This window comes from Papaver somniferum, unplaced genomic scaffold (genome assembly GCF_003573695.1).
Source record: "Papaver somniferum cultivar HN1 unplaced genomic scaffold, ASM357369v1 unplaced-scaffold_15, whole genome shotgun sequence".
Lineage (NCBI taxonomy): Eukaryota > Viridiplantae > Streptophyta > Magnoliopsida > Ranunculales > Papaveraceae > Papaver > Papaver somniferum.
In genome coordinates this window covers 1,944,854-1,960,427 of record NW_020624376.1, presented here as the reverse complement: position 1 = coordinate 1,960,427, position 15,574 = coordinate 1,944,854, and the positions used below count along the sequence as shown (strand labels likewise).

At 34.4% G+C, this 15,574-nt stretch overlaps 2 protein-coding genes and 1 pseudogene across 2 annotated transcripts; 2 read left to right on the top strand and 1 right to left on the bottom strand.

The window, feature by feature from the left end:
- The first annotated feature begins 346 nt into the window (after positions 1-346).
- On the top strand, positions 347-868 carry LOC113335592. Its single transcript, XM_026581617.1, has one exon. It carries the CDS (start codon positions 347-349, stop codon positions 866-868), a length of 522 nt encoding a protein of 173 aa, XP_026437402.1.
- Positions 869-11,878: 11,010 nt separating this feature from the next.
- Positions 11,879-13,519, top strand: LOC113335618 (peroxidase 57-like). The gene is made up of 4 exons (XM_026581635.1): positions 11,879-12,111; positions 12,359-12,538; positions 12,628-12,787; positions 12,879-13,519. The coding sequence occupies exons 1-4, from the start codon at positions 11,902-11,904 to the stop codon at positions 13,298-13,300; spliced, it is 972 nt and encodes a 323-aa protein (XP_026437420.1). The 5' UTR covers positions 11,879-11,901; the 3' UTR covers positions 13,301-13,519.
- Positions 13,520-13,852: 333 nt separating this feature from the next.
- Positions 13,853-15,057, bottom strand: LOC113335813 (annotated as a pseudogene).
- Between the last annotated feature and the right edge of the window lie 517 nt (positions 15,058-15,574).

Below are 15,574 nucleotides of genomic sequence, written 5' to 3'. Positions count from 1 at the left end.
ACATCGTTTATGACTTCGAGGCCAGAAAACCTCACGGTACTTTAATGATCATTGAAGACTCCGCAACAGTCATGCCTTGCTATTCCGAATGATTACGTCGCTTAACTATTATTACTGTTGTGAATGTGTGCCACAAGATTGGTTGGTAGATCTTTATATTTCAGTATAACTTATGATTTTATTTATGTTTTATCTATTTTCGTATTTTATCGGTTTTCAGTAAAACCTGCATTGTATTTAACTCATTATAGTGATTACTTGAAAGTTAGTTATTATTTCTATTGGGCACCCCTTTTAGGGATGATGTGTTCACTCAATTCGATTGAAGGGCCATATGTACAATAATATGGAGGATTTGCGCATCTTGAATTATTTCAAGGTGAAGCATAGATCGTGCAAGGTCTCTTCTCCAATTGAAGTAAGGTGGGATCCTCCTTTTCAAGATGAGATAATGATTTGCTGTGATGGTGCGTCTCTTGGTAATCCAGGCCCTGCAGGTGCTGGTGTTACTTTCCGGGATGCAAATGCAGCGGTGTTGGGGGCTTTGAGCGTTGGTCTTGGCCTGCAGACCAACTATTTTGCTGAAGTGTGCGTAGTTATTTATGGGGATATGTTGGCTAAGAGGTGGAATACGCGGAAACTTTGCGTGCAGTCTGATTCGATGAGTTGCATTCAAGCCTTCCAGAATGATGCTTTGCCATGGAAACTAAGGAAGAAGTGGAGATTAGCTAGGAATTTTTATTCCAACATTCGTTTTATTCATAAATATAGAGAAGTAAATTTTTCAGCTGATGCTTCGGCAAAGCAAGCTTGTTTGCTAGCTGAAGACGAGGCCAATCTCTATGCTTTCTGTAGAATGGCCGGGTGAGGTTTATTTCCGTTTTAAATAGGCTTGTTTAGAAGGTGGCCTCTTGGCTAGCTTCTATATGTCCTAGGACCTGTATAGTTTTTGCTTTTTTAATCTATTTATTGACCGAGTAAAAAAAAGTGCTCACTCAATTGCCACTTTCAGTTTCAGAGATAGATCAAGATGTGCACGTGGTGTTGAAAGATTCGAGGAGTTGGTTTCGTTATTTGGTTAGCTTCCGCTATGTTTATTTTGTGTTTATATTCTATTTGTAAACCAACTCACTATTGAATATGTAACATTTGAGAGGAGTTCTTGTATTTATTTCAGAGAAGGTTTAGATTCGGGTTAATCTTTGTTTAGAACTTCTTTCTTAATTAATGTTTTTAATTAGATGTTTTAGATCCTTAGTGCCTCTTTTTATATATAATCTCTTGGATTAGTCAGCTGCTAGCTTAGGGGGTTCTACACAATGTAACCGTATCAAGCACGCACAAGACTATTTATTGGTTGTACCCATTAATGGTTTGAATCAGTATCTCGGGCCAAGACAGTTCATAGCTGTAGTTTGTTACCATCTTGGTATTCCTTTGTTTGGTGAAGATGGTATTTGTTCAAGTTGCAATAGGCCAATGGATAACTTTGGTGACCACGATCTACATTGAGACAAAGATGTTGGCCTCAAGTTCCGACACGACCTTGTACGAAATGTAATTGCTGATATTTGTTACAAGGTTGGGGTTCCTGCGCGTAAATAGGTTGCTTTGGGTTTCTTGTCAGATGATAATAGAGGTTTACCCCCCGCAGACATTCTTGTTTATAACTGGGAAAATGGTCAGGATGTCTGTATGGATGTCACAGGCATCTCTCCTTTTACAGGGGAGGTATTCATGCTTTCATCCCAGGCCGAGATATTTCCAATGTTGTTCTACGTAAACGTGATAAATACTTGGACAAATGCGTCTTTCATGGTTATGGTTTGGGTGTGTTGGCTTTCTCTACTTTGGGAGAACTTAGTGAAGACACTTTTTGCCTTTTAAAAAGATTGAAGAATTTCTTAGTTAATAATGATGCAAGTAGTGATATAGGTAGTTTTATCTTTCATAGATTAGGTGTTATTATTCAAAAAGGGGTTGGTACCCAGATTGTAGCCATATTTAAATTTATCTGTTTAGAGAATTATTTATTTATTTATTTTTCAGAAAAAACATTATTATATTAGATAAAATAAGAAAATTTATTATTATTTAAATTGATAAGTTTCCTTATTAGTATTCGATGAAGGATGAGTTTCTTACTGGTATTTGATGAGTGAGTAAAGGAAACGTTAGTAATAGTTGTGTGTATTTGAATTAATTAATATTAGAAATTATGGTAATGGTAGTAGAATCTTAATTCAGTTTTGTTAAAAATAAAAGACCCTTCCATCTACCCTCGTGTCTGCGCTTCTCTAGAGAAAAAAAATACCCAACTTCATATTCTTGCTCAGATCTAGTCCATTTCGGGGCTAGCTAGATCTTAGTTTATTTGTGTTTTAGTTTTAGAATAACAAGATTCTTTCTTATTAGGGTTTTAATTTTGCTTTGTTTGTCGGCTACAACTTCTTTTCTTCACTTTTATGGTGATTTTAGTCTTCATCTTCATAGTGATTCTCTTTTATTTTAATGGTCACTTGATCTTGATTATATGTTTGTACAAGTGCACCACCAGATTCAGGTTACTCTCGATTCTCCGGTCAACAAATTTGCAGATTACTCATATATCATTGTAGCGTTACTTCATCCGGAAGACGATATATCAAATGGTCCATAAATATTATGAAGACCATTTTCTATCCGATTCAATCGGTTCTTGCATTCTTGTATTAAGTCAGTATTTGAAATTCCTTCTCTTTTCTTTGTCCGAGTTTCCAATCATGTACCGCTACAAGCGTATTGTTTCTTATTACTTTTTGAATTTGATGTACTTGAGATCCATCTAATCATGATTTCCATTAATGAAAATTTAATTAGCAAAAAAAAAGAAAGATCACTTTTGTTAATTGTAAGAAATTAGATCATCTACATTCAATTCGTCGGATGTTGATTGGATGCGGATATCAAATATGAAATCCAATATAAATTGGGTTAATGCGAATGAGCTGAAAACTAGACCGATCCAGGACACGCTCACCCCTAAATAGAAGTAAGAACATTCATGATTAAAACAGGAGAGTATAAAGCCACACCCGAAAATATATTATTACATTAAAAGATGGCTCCGGATCGTCTGTTGCCATTTCCTTCTGATCCGGTGTTCCACCCTATCTTAAATAGTCACGTGTCTATATTATAACTACTAAAATTTACAGATTTAAACGTCATATTATTGACTAATTTAACGGGTTTTGAAAGAGAAAAAAAAAGAAATAAGTATCCCTCCCTTAATTATCTCTTCTGTCAATAGAATACTCCCTACATACTCTTTAACCCTGTTAAAAACTTTACTGAGATGCTCATTGCAGCGGCCTTTTAGTTTGCTAGTTTATCACGATTCACAAACTTACTGTTGTAATGTTTTTATGATGAAAAAATTGTCCAAATTTTAGGGGATGAATATACATGCGATGCTTTGCATTCTGATCACAGTAGATAAATAAGTTTTGCAGGGGTCTTTTCAGTTACTGCAATATCAATCTACCACTAAAATTAGAATAAAAACTATTTTATTTAGACGGTGATATAGGAGTCAACAATGAAGTCTGGTTAAACCACCACAAACTTGGAATCAAGGACCGTGTGATCATAATTAGAATCATCACCTAGCTATGTTGCCTGTGTAATGGGAAGTGCCAAGGATGAATGTTAACAATGAACAAACCTGTAATGGGAAGTACATGCTCTAGTTTCGAAACAAAATATTTAAGAGGGGGTTAGTCGTGGGAGAGTTCGAGAGATTTTAATGTATTTGGGTTTTCTCCTGTTAGTCCTGAGGGAGTTTGAGGGAGTCTCTCCAAATCCCCGTTAGTCGTGGGGGAGTTTAGAGGAGTCTCCTAAACTCCATAGAAAACACCTGTTAGTCGCTGGGAAGTTTAATAAAAGCTCTTGAACTCCCTGTTAGTCATAAAACCCTACAATATTAGGGAGTTGGTTTCTTTGGGGAGTTTGAAGGAGTTTTTAGTGTATTTTGGTCTCACAACAAATCTCTCAAAAGAGTAGAGATTTTAGTGTATTTTGGTCTCACAACCAAATTTGGTTCAAAATCTTTCTTTTCAAATCATATGGATTTCTCAAATCTCAGCAACAAAAATGTTGTTCCCAACATGATGAAATGATTATCAGATGATGGCCATTATGATACGGTGAAACATTTCTATGAAGATATTAGGATAGTGATCTAGAGTCCACGAAAACGTGTGGATATATATATTTGTTTAGATCTACATATCCCGTAAGATGCACCAGCAAAAAAAAATGTAGAAGTCTTCACAATTAGCGCTTCCCTGAGTTGAATTACATTACCACTTCTGCAACCACCATCAAAACTATTCTCTCACCACTACCATCACCACCTATAACCAACCACTACTCCCTTAACCACCCCAAATAAGAACCCTAATTTCAGAAATAAATAAAGGGAGTTAGAATTGTATGGAGACCGTTAAATTGAAGGGGAAAAAAATTATCACGTTGCACAAAATAACATATTATTGATACAGAGATATGATCATTTTCATTTATTTTTTTTCTTTTGATTAAAGATCAATGTTATTTGCAAATGAGGGTTTATTGTTTCTTAAAAGAGAATAAGTTAGGAGTGAACTCTCTCAAACTCCCCCAAACTCCCTCTAATAAACTCTCTCAAACTCCCTACACTCCCCCAAACTCCCTGAACTCAAAAACACCAAACTCTCTCAAACTCCCTACACTCTCTCAAACTCTCTCAAAATTCCTGAGATTTAAAATACACTCAACTCCCCAGAAATCATTCGAGGACTAACCCCTGTTAGAGTGTGATGTTGGTTTTCTTTTCACAAACCAACAAAAATAAAGATTCAACTCGTACAGCTAACAACTGAACCAAGGTTCTTAGTTAATCTTCATCTTTATAATATGTATTTTTATGATGAAATAAAAAACTTCATCTCATGGATTCTCTTGAGGAATGTTAATTTTGTGTTCCTTGTAATTGTAACTAATGTAGGGATACTTATTTCCTTTCTTTTTTTCTCTTTGAAAATCCGTTAAATTAGACAACTATATGACGTTTTAAATTGGTAAGCTTTGGTCGTTATAACATCGACACGTGGCTACTTAAGATTGGGTGGAACACGGGAACAGAAGGAAATGGTAACAGACGATCCGCAGCCTTAAAAGATACAGTGCTTCAAAAAAAAAAAAAAAAAAAAATTTAGAAGATACAGGCCGTGGATATGAAATCCACTATAATATTAATAATTGACTTTAGGAAAATGCAATGAAACAACTCAAAGCCGACTACTTTTCCATTTAATTTCAAGTGGAACATTTCTCAAATTTATAAGGGACATGAAAATTTATCTAGATATAGAGGTTGACGTTTTCTTCTAGGAAAATTATCTCTTTAAAAGTAACCTGCCGTCATTCGGGGCAACCCTGAAAAAATTATGAACGACTAAATAAGACAAAATAGGTTGAAAATACTTATATGTCCCTTTATAATTGGTAATTTAGTATTTTTTTTATCTACCGATTGGGACTATGGTCTTCTCTTCTTTGAGAAATCCAAAATTCTATTGGTTTTGAAAAATTTGAATTTAGGGCTACTACCACAATCGGTAGATAAATAACATCACGATAGATAATAAACATCACGAAACAACCGATTGTGCAAATAGAGAAATTCAAAATTCCATTGGTTTTTGAAAATTTTGAATTTGGGGCAACTACCACAATCGGTAGATAAAATAACATCACCAGACTACCCATTGTACAATCGGTATATAATAAACATCACGAAACAACCGATTGTGCAAATAGAGAAATTCATAACTCCATTGGTTTTTGAAAATTTTGAATTTGGGGCTACTACCACAATCGGTAAATAAAAGAACATCACGAGATTACCGATTGTACAATCGGTAGATAATAAACATCACGAAACTACCGATTGTGCAAATAGAGAAATTCAAAATTCCATTGGTTTTTGAAAAATTTGAATTTGGGGCTACTACCATAATCGGTAGAAAATTAACATCATGAAATTACTATTGTAACTACCGATTATAATTTTCGCAACACAAACCAACATACATTAATATAAACTACCGATTATAGAAGGCATTTTAGTCATTTCAAAAAGTTGAGATAAGGGGTGGCTTTATTTTAGTTTTGGGTGATCCTATTTTGTCTTATTAGTCTCCCCTAATTCTTTGGGAATCACCTCTAATGATGTCAGGAAAAAAGAATATGCTGCTAGGTAGAAAAAGAAAAGAAAGAATCCTTATTGTCTCCTCGGTCTTTGATGATTTTTGCTTATGTTATGTTACAGCCTGGACTAATAGTGTTTCTCTAGGTTTTCCTTCACTGGTGTCTTTTTTTAAATTCTAGTAGTTGTATTTGTCATAATAAAAAATGAATACTCAAGTCAAGATATGGAACTTCAAAAATTATAACGAGTAGGTTCGAACTCATGACCTATTGTGTCATAAGAGTGGCCTCTAACCAGTGTTCCACATTAGTTGGAATTAATAGAAAAGATAAATCAACAGTGGTGGTTTGTTCAACTTAAATACCATGATTGCTTTATTAATTAGTGTTTCACTGATTGCACATAATAAATAATCTATTCATTATAAAGTGTTTTATTAATTAATGTTTCACTAATTGCTCATAATAAATGACTAATCATTTTTTAATTATAAAGGTTTTCACTAAATGTACAAAAAAGTTAATTAATTATAATATTTATTTATACTAATAAGTAATTTTGATAAATAATATCAATAGACATTTTTGGCGACAATGAGTAGTAGAAGAGGTGGAGGCCGAAAGATTAGTGGTGGTTAAGGGCAGAGCTAAGCACAATTATATTTATTTTTGTTCTTTTATCGTAAAATGAATACAAAGTCCATATTTCACATGTATCCAACTTGCCAAGAATTTTTTTCTCCCTCTTTCCTCAAAATCATGGATCCGTCCCTGGTTTGTGGTGGAAGAAGTAGTGACGGTGAGTGCTGGTGAATAGTGATGGACAATATTAATTTTATGTTGTCGTTACAACATCGATAACATCGTAGCGTAGAAGATGTGGTTGGTTGTTTTTAACACTTTTGATAAAGGAAGGTACCATATATTTCAGGGATGATATCATACAAGACAATATTTTCATGATCGTAGTTGGATCACCCAAATGGTACCCCTGTTATCTTTGATACTATGTCGTATAAATCATGATTTTTTTATTTTAAAATAAAATTGATTGCAATACAAAAAAGAATATATACACGGAAAAAAATAATGAAACTAATCAATTGACGACATTTTGTTCAATCTAAACCTCATACATGGCATTTGTGATTAAAAATTAAAATTGCGTCCAACAACCTACATGGGATGGGCGGCAGTGATGGTAACAGTGGTGGAGTTAAAAATTGACATTGAGGAGGCCTATTTTTTTTAAAAAAAAAGAAACATGTAAACTTTGATGGAATAAACCATAAAAATTATATATGGACAAAGTACTATTTATAAAATAAACTAAAATTTTTATGTAGTTATTAAAAATTAAGGGGTTAGAGCCAGGTTAGTCAACCCTTGGCTCTGCTGCTAGGTGGTGGTGGATAAAAAAAATGGATTCATATGGTTTTATGGTGGTGGCGGGTATTGGTGAACAAAAACATATTATGCTAATTTTGTAACGCCACAAAATGTGTAACGTTATATTATAAAGTATAAAACGCGGTTGATCATTCTAATATTAAAATAAACTCGATAAAACACATGTCCATTTTAAAAAATTGATGCAATCAATTGCCATGTTATGTAATAACTAAACGAACGACACGAATCAAGATCAGAACATATGAAATTATTTATTATCGATTTGTCTATGTAAATGTAAAGAGTGGTCAGGATTTGTCCTTGGAAAAGATAAATTTACCGCTGGAGTTTGTTCAACTTAACCATTTTTAAATGTTTTATTAATTAGTGTCTCATTCATTGTTAATAATGATTAATTAAATTTCTATTATAAATGTCCCTTTAATAATCTAACATAAATACATAATTTTATTAATAAATTTTTTTACTAAAAACTATATTAACTCTAATGGTGGTAGTGGAAGTAGGGTTAGTATAAGCGGTGGCGGGTGTTTGTGAATGGTGGAGGCGGTAACATTAGTATTGGTGGAAGAAATAGTGGCGGTGGATGGTTTTTATGGTGGTGGGTGTTGGTAATAGTAGTGGATAATAATAGTTTTTACTTTTTAGTGAGTTTTATTGACCAAGTAAAAAAATAATCTTCACAAAACATGCAACATTGCATTGTGAAAGATGTAATTGGTTGTTTTTAGCACGATTAATAAGGACGAAAACCAAATATTTCGAGCATGATACCGGAACGTATAAGACAATATAATCATGACTGTTGGATCACCCGTATTATATAAAGGCGATTGGTGTACCCGCGTAAGAGAACATTATGGCTCTCTCAAGTACTATTACATTCTTTTTCCTGAAAGACCATCAATGTCGAGTTGTTTCGCGACACCTACCTACAAAGATAACAACTTTCACTCAATTACCAATATAAAACCTTATTGACCGGGAAAATGTATTTGCATTCTAAAATGTTTGTTTGAAAATTATGTGTGTTCATCAAAATCATCATAAAAAAACTCTAAATCATAAATCTAAATTTTGCCTCCGATATTTATAGAATATTGTTTATATTTTACATTCTCAAATCATGCGACCTCTTGATTACAAATCAACAATATCAAATTATGGATCAATATGTATAGGTTTCATTCACTGGGTTAGAAGGTAGAGTAGACACAGATGGGTAGATCACAAAAAGCAAAATATGACTGAGAATACTTCAATAATTTGGTAAAGAAATAAGGTCAAAAATTTAAGATTAACTTTCTATAGGACTAATTAGATCGTCTTCGATAGGAGCCGACTAAATTATGGATTAATAATAATTTTCACGTAAGACAATTGCAAAACATAGTTTGGCTAACTCTGTCTATGTAAAGAGTGGTCAAGATTTGTCCTTCCTCAATTGCTATGTTACGTGAGAAGAAGGTGATATCTAAGATTGAGGTATAATTCAAATCTATTAGATTCATACCATTTACAACTGGATGCCTTGAAAAAATTGACGTGTTGTTATTATTATTACAGGAAAGGGATACATTAACCACACTTGCGCAAAGAGCTCACTTCCCAAATGATTGGTGTTGCATGTACTGTCTAGAATGCAACGAGGAATTTGAGGAAACAAGGCACCAGAAGCAGTTTCCGATTTTTTTGGATATAGTAACTTAGACCCGATGTAATACTTATGTTTTCTTTTTTGGTTTTTCCACAATTTATTTATTTTAGAAAAATGAACATTGCAAATACATAACATCAAAAAAAAAATAGACAGATTGCTTGACAATAATGGCTACTGATGGTCCGGAAACGGCAAAAAAAAGGAATTGTTGTAGAAGAATTGTTGGGATATACAACTGATTACTTGATACGAATAAAAGAGGTATAATTATTTTGATTCTGAAATCACATAAAGTTCACAGTAGAAGATGACATCAAGTTTAAAGTAGTAACATACATAATATGGCTAACTAAAATGTTAAAAACAAACAAGATATATAAACTTAGAAAGCCGTGGGACTTGAAGAGGCCAATTTTGAAAACTACAATCTTAGAAAGCAAGGATCCTCAATACGATAAATTTTTTTCATAAATATTCAACGTAGAATATGTCAACTTTTGGTAAAGGAACTATTAACAACCTATTGATTTGAAATAGGATCAGGGAGTACAATATGTGTTCAAGGTTCTTTATGAGGTAATGTGTCGCCAGAATATTGTATTCCAAGTGAAGGTAGGAACATACGGAAGTGAAAAAATGTCCAAGACTTTTGAAGTTACCAAAGCCTTCGTTAAGACAAACTGCTGGGCAAAATACTTTGTTGAAGATTTAATGGCAGAGGTTCGTATATATACAATCCCTTCGAAAAGGTAATGGGTACACATTTTAAACATTGTCATCTAATGCATGTTGAAAAATTACAGGAAAATCATGTCACATTGGAGAGTTTGTATCATTCGTTCGATGAAAAAAAAATACTATTCTCTGTCTATTTGGAGGATCAACAACATGACCATGATAGATGAGTCAGCTGGAGCGAAATAGGAGCATGGGGAGACTTTTATGGACGATATTGATTAGTTGATTTCACTGAGATGAGGGATGCTGACGACATATTTCCAAAAAATATTTAAACTTCCATGTTCATGTAGAGCATTATCTCATTATAAGCAATGAACCTAAATAAAAAAGTGTCTGGAAGTTCAGATTATATTTCTTTCGTTTGTGCAAATCTCTGGCGGTAAAATATTAAAGGAAAAAAACAAGAAAAAAAGAGAGGAAAATCTCAACTATTTTTATGACAAACACATATTAAATCATAAGGAGTTGATAACTATTCGGGACACAAATTATACGATATATTAAAAATGAACCAACATCATGACCCGTGCCGTTATGGCACGGGTTAAGGGCTAGTTATTAGACAAAGAATAGATGATAACTACTCTCATTTTGGTACCGAAAAATATCGAATTGATCGGGTTACCAGTATCTTTACCTAATGGCTTTACCACAGTACGACAGTGGCGACATCTGCATGTATCCTTTTCTCATTTTTCATTTCTCAACATGTGAAAAATTGGACAATGAAAGAGTCTTTTATTTTTTAAATAAAATGGGTTAGTATACAATAGTCAGTTAGTGGTGTCCTAAGAACAAGGGCTATGCGGGTCGAGAGTCTCATTTAAAATGAAAGTGATGATCAAATTAGATCCTGCTATGGGTAGAGAGAAACTTACTTTCATCCAAAACTCAATCACCCACTCTTTCATTCGAAGGAGTGATTGAAAGTCTTTCATATACGGCTAATGATTTGCCGCGCAAAATAATATAGGGAAAACGACACTTTGTTTTCCATATAAAGTTGAAAGGAAAGCAAACTGCCAGGATAAATATTTGCTTGTATTCCTTCCTTTTCTCTCTCAAACGGACATATATTTGCTCTATCGCACAATCAGATTTGTACTCCTTCACTTAAACTCTCTTTCACTTTGGCGAATAGACTCTAAATCAGTCTATCCCATAACCCTTACTTTAAATACTATTAGCAATTACAAGTTTTAGGGATCAAACCTTTATCCCCTATCTTCTTCGAGGAGGAGCATGAAAACCATCTGGCCATTTAATGGTTCTTGACATTGAATGAGTTAACTTGTAGATACATAATTTTATGTTATTGAGTGATTTTACACTCACCGAAGTTCCCACTTCAATTTATCCCGAAAAGGAATCGGACGGATAGCACATAGCGTGTTTAACATCGGGATTAGAAAGGGCAGGACTGGGTGCCATCTGTTGATTCACGCGGTGGACTTTTCCGTGAAAAATCCCAAGTCAACTTAGATTTATTGTATGTTATTTATCCAGATAAGATATGAATGACACATGGGTACTTGTTAGTGGAACCCCTCAAAAATATTTTTGCACCTCAAATATATTTGTCTGATATCGTTTTTTGGAAAATCAAACTAAAAGTGAATGTGATAGATCAAAAGTCAAACTCATGAGTCATGAAACATGATAATTGACCAACTCAATCATTAGTTTAAAAACTACGTGATGAACAGGTCTCTGTAGACTAGGCGGTGTCGTGCAAACTATTATCTTTCGAGTGGGCTTTTTCTTTTCGTGTGTATGTATAAATAGAGAAAAGATATTTGCATTTTATTGTCATTCGAAAACATTTTTCATCAAACTCAAATCAAAATCCTTAAATGAAGAATTTTGGAGTTGCTGTATTTCTTCTGGTTTTAGTTAGCTTGACGAACTGTTATGGTATCTTGCAAACAGGATTTTACGTTGGCAAGTGTGGAAACCAGGATGTAGAAGCCATCATCAGGAATGTTGTCCGCCAAAGGTTTGCGAGGGATCCTACAATTGTTGCTGCACTCCTCCGATTGCATTTCCACGATTGTTTTGTTACGGTACATGTTCCGAAATTCCCTCAATATTTTCCTAATCGATTATAAAACTATATATATATACTTTTTTTTGTTGTTGTTTTGATCCATAATAAATCTAATGCTAATGAGTTTCGAACTAGTTTCGAACTCAAGTCATTGATATTATGCAATGACTTTACCATTGTACAATGATATTTGCAGATATGTATATATATGTTTGATGCCCAAACCTGCATATTAATGATGAACTTTTTGTGGTTGAATGAAGGGATGTGATGCGTCCCTACTCTTAGATGGCCCTTCAAGTGAAAAAACAGCCGATCCAAACTTTAGCGTGAGAGGCTATGACCTTATCGATGCTGCTAAGGCTGCAGTTGAGAGAGCTTGCCCAAGAGTCGTTTCTTGTGCTGATATCATCGCCATCTGTACTAGAGATGCCGTCTCATTGGTACGTAATATATATTGATCAATTCCACCAAGCACCTAGTTATGTGCACCGTCCGCATTATTCTGATTTTTTTTTTTTTTACCGTGCAGGCTCAAGGGATAAATTACAGAGTACGAACAGGACGGAGAGATGGATTAGTATCCCAAGCTAGCAGTGTCAGCCTCCCAGGTCCTTCAATTTCAGTCGCTGATTCCATTGTTTTCTTTGCCGACAAGGGTTTCACTACCAAAGAAATGGTTCTTCTCATCGGTAGGTACTCCGTACTCCTTTCTGTGTCTACGTATCTTTGATTTGTTTAGCATTTCGTGTCGTCTAAAGTTTTCTCTTGTTCGTGTTTTAGGTGGGGGTCATACCGTAGGGATAACACATTGTGCGTTTATCAGAGACCGTCTCTTCAATTTCAGAGGTAGTGGTAGACCTGATCCATCCATGAATCCCAATCTACTTAATAGATTGAGAGGAACGTGTCCTCGAGGAGGACCCGACAACTCGATTAACCTGGATCAAACCCCTGGTAGTTCTTTTGTCGTGGACAATGGTTTTTACAATCAATTAGGAGGTGGAAATGGAATTTTGGAAATCGATCAAGCCATGGCGTCCCACCCTGAAACTCGTAATAAAATTAGATTATTCGCAAACGATGGACCACTTTTCCAAACTCAGTTTGCTACAGCCTTGATCAAAATGGGAAATCTTGATGTTATTACACACAGGAATGGAAAGATCGGAGAAATTCGAAGAAATTGTCGTGCCCGGAACTAATCATCGTGATAATTAAATTAAAAAACATAAAACTCAACCACATGTGATTTGTATGACACATGCATGAGGGTTAATTATCTATATACTTTTGTTTGATTGTTTGTTTGTCTATTTGATTTCTAATTGATTTTCAGATTTTGTGTTGGGATTTATTTCAAACCTTTGTATGAATAAACTTTCTTAATTAATGGATTTTGTATTTAAGTCTTTTGCGGTAAAGTTAATGTGATATGTTATTTTTCTTCTTTGTTTTTCGGTTCTTAATTTGTGACCGGGAAACACCCCTTTTATGGCTTTGACTTGTAAGGTCATCCATGACGAAGACTTGAAGTTTGTTTTCTGGTGATTTTCATAAGGGCACACCTCACATAAACAAAACAAACATTTTTATATTACAATGATCATACAAACATTTTTATTATATTGATCATACATAAAAAAGTGCAAGATAAAATAGATACCTACCAACAAAAGTAGAAATAGGAAAAGCAAAATTAACAAAAGAAACTGATCATGGAAATAGGCACAAACACTGGATGCATAGAAGGAGGTAGTAATTAAGGAATTAGTTCTTGTGGCACTCCATAATCCAAGTGTTGAAAGCAGAACAGATAAGCTTAACACCAGAAAATCCAGTAGCTTTAGCTAGATCATCATATTCTTTCTTTGTTCTCTCTTTACCACCAGGATTATAAGCCATCATCATGTTATCAACATGGTAACACTTATTGCTTCAAGAGTTGGTTCAACTGTTGAAGGAACAATGCATTCCACTAGTATCAATTTACCATGTTCAGGTAAAGCTTCATGAATATTCTTCAAGAATTTTGTGCAAAACTCATCACTCCAGTCATGAAGAATCCATTTCATGAATACAGCATCAGTTCCTTTAGGAACACTGACAAACATATCACCTCCAACATGTTCCACTGCGGTTTCATAAGTTGGTGCGTCCTTGATAACGTGAGGTAAGTCGAAGTTAATGCCTTCCATGGATGGGTACTTGGTACGAATCATGTCTAGGATGACACCAACACCTCCACCAACATCTACGATTGAATTTATACCTTCGAAACCTTTGTATGTTTCTAAAATTTTCTTCATGAATATTCTAGTGTGATCTGACATTCCTTTGTTGAACACCGTGTTAAACGGTGCATCTTTTGCATGGTATTCAAATGCGTTCATGCCGTATGCCAAGTTAAATGGGATACCACCAGTAACAACCGCGTCTTTCAAATGGAACCTGACATAAGGTCTGAGAATTAGTTAATATATGCAAGATATTATGAATACAAATTGTACCTGAAAGTTACTTACCAGCTCTCCAGTAAGACCTTATCTTGGTTCATTAAAAGCAGAGGAGCCATTGAAACACCATCTTCATCCTTAACAAGAAACTTACAAACAAGTTCAAGACCATAGACTCTCTCAGTTGTTCCATCATCAAGAATTCTGTCAGAGCAAGTAAGAATCTTATAACTAGCCAATAATCTTAACATACGGTCAAGCATAACAGTTGCATTGGTGTTTGTAACATTGAGAATCTGTGATGCGATATACGCAGCACTAAGCTCAGAACCTGGACCAGCTCTTGCTATTATTTCCAGAACATCCATTTCAATTGCAGCTCTTAGTACCATTACTGGTACTGAAGCACCAGCTAGTTGTAATGCATACATACATGCTTGTTCTTCTTTATCTTTTGATTGTTCTTCTGAAGCACCTTTATCGTTGCTGTGATGGAGTGAGCCCATTTTGAATAACAATAGCTGCTTGATTGATTCAGGTATGAGTTATTTGGTATAGCTAAAATGGAATTAGAAAAGTAGAACATTTGTGAGCTCAAGGGATGAGGAGGAAAGTGATATTTAAATATATTTTTTTCATCTTGTTTCTCTAATCCTTGTCTATTTTCTTTACGTACCCAATCCCTTTCTTTCTCTTTTCTTTTGCTTGCCTAGTTATACCAACTTCTACGTACCAACTATATTTTTTTCTTTGATGCATAGCCATAAAAAGGAAAACAATGTTTTCTATTCTTGCATTCAATGTTAGAAAGTAGGTGAAGAGTGAGCATATTTTTAAAAACGTGTTTTATACCTGCACTTTTATGATCCATTATTTGGAGGAGGTATATATAAGGATCCCCTCACATTTTTATTCTCACACTATCTCACACGTTGGACGTTTTTCTTTTTGCGAATAAAAACCAAATCGTAACTGATTTGGAGTTAAGATTTTGGGGATATGTTCCTCTTACAAAGCTCTATG

Bases quoted from the DNA above. Each gene is read 5' to 3' on its own strand.
- LOC113335592 (XM_026581617.1), top strand. From the start codon at position 347: ATGGAGGATTTGCGCATCTTGAATTATTTCAAGGTGAAGCATAGATCG.
- LOC113335618 (XM_026581635.1), top strand. From the start codon at position 11,902: ATGAAGAATTTTGGAGTTGCTGTATTTCTTCTGGTTTTAGTTAGCTTG. The intron at 12,539-12,627 runs GTACGTAATATA...TTTACCGTGCAG, and splicing joins CTAGAGATGCCGTCTCATTG to GCTCAAGGGATAAATTACAG. The intron at 12,788-12,878 runs GTAGGTACTCCG...TTCGTGTTTTAG, and splicing joins AGAAATGGTTCTTCTCATCG to GTGGGGGTCATACCGTAGGG.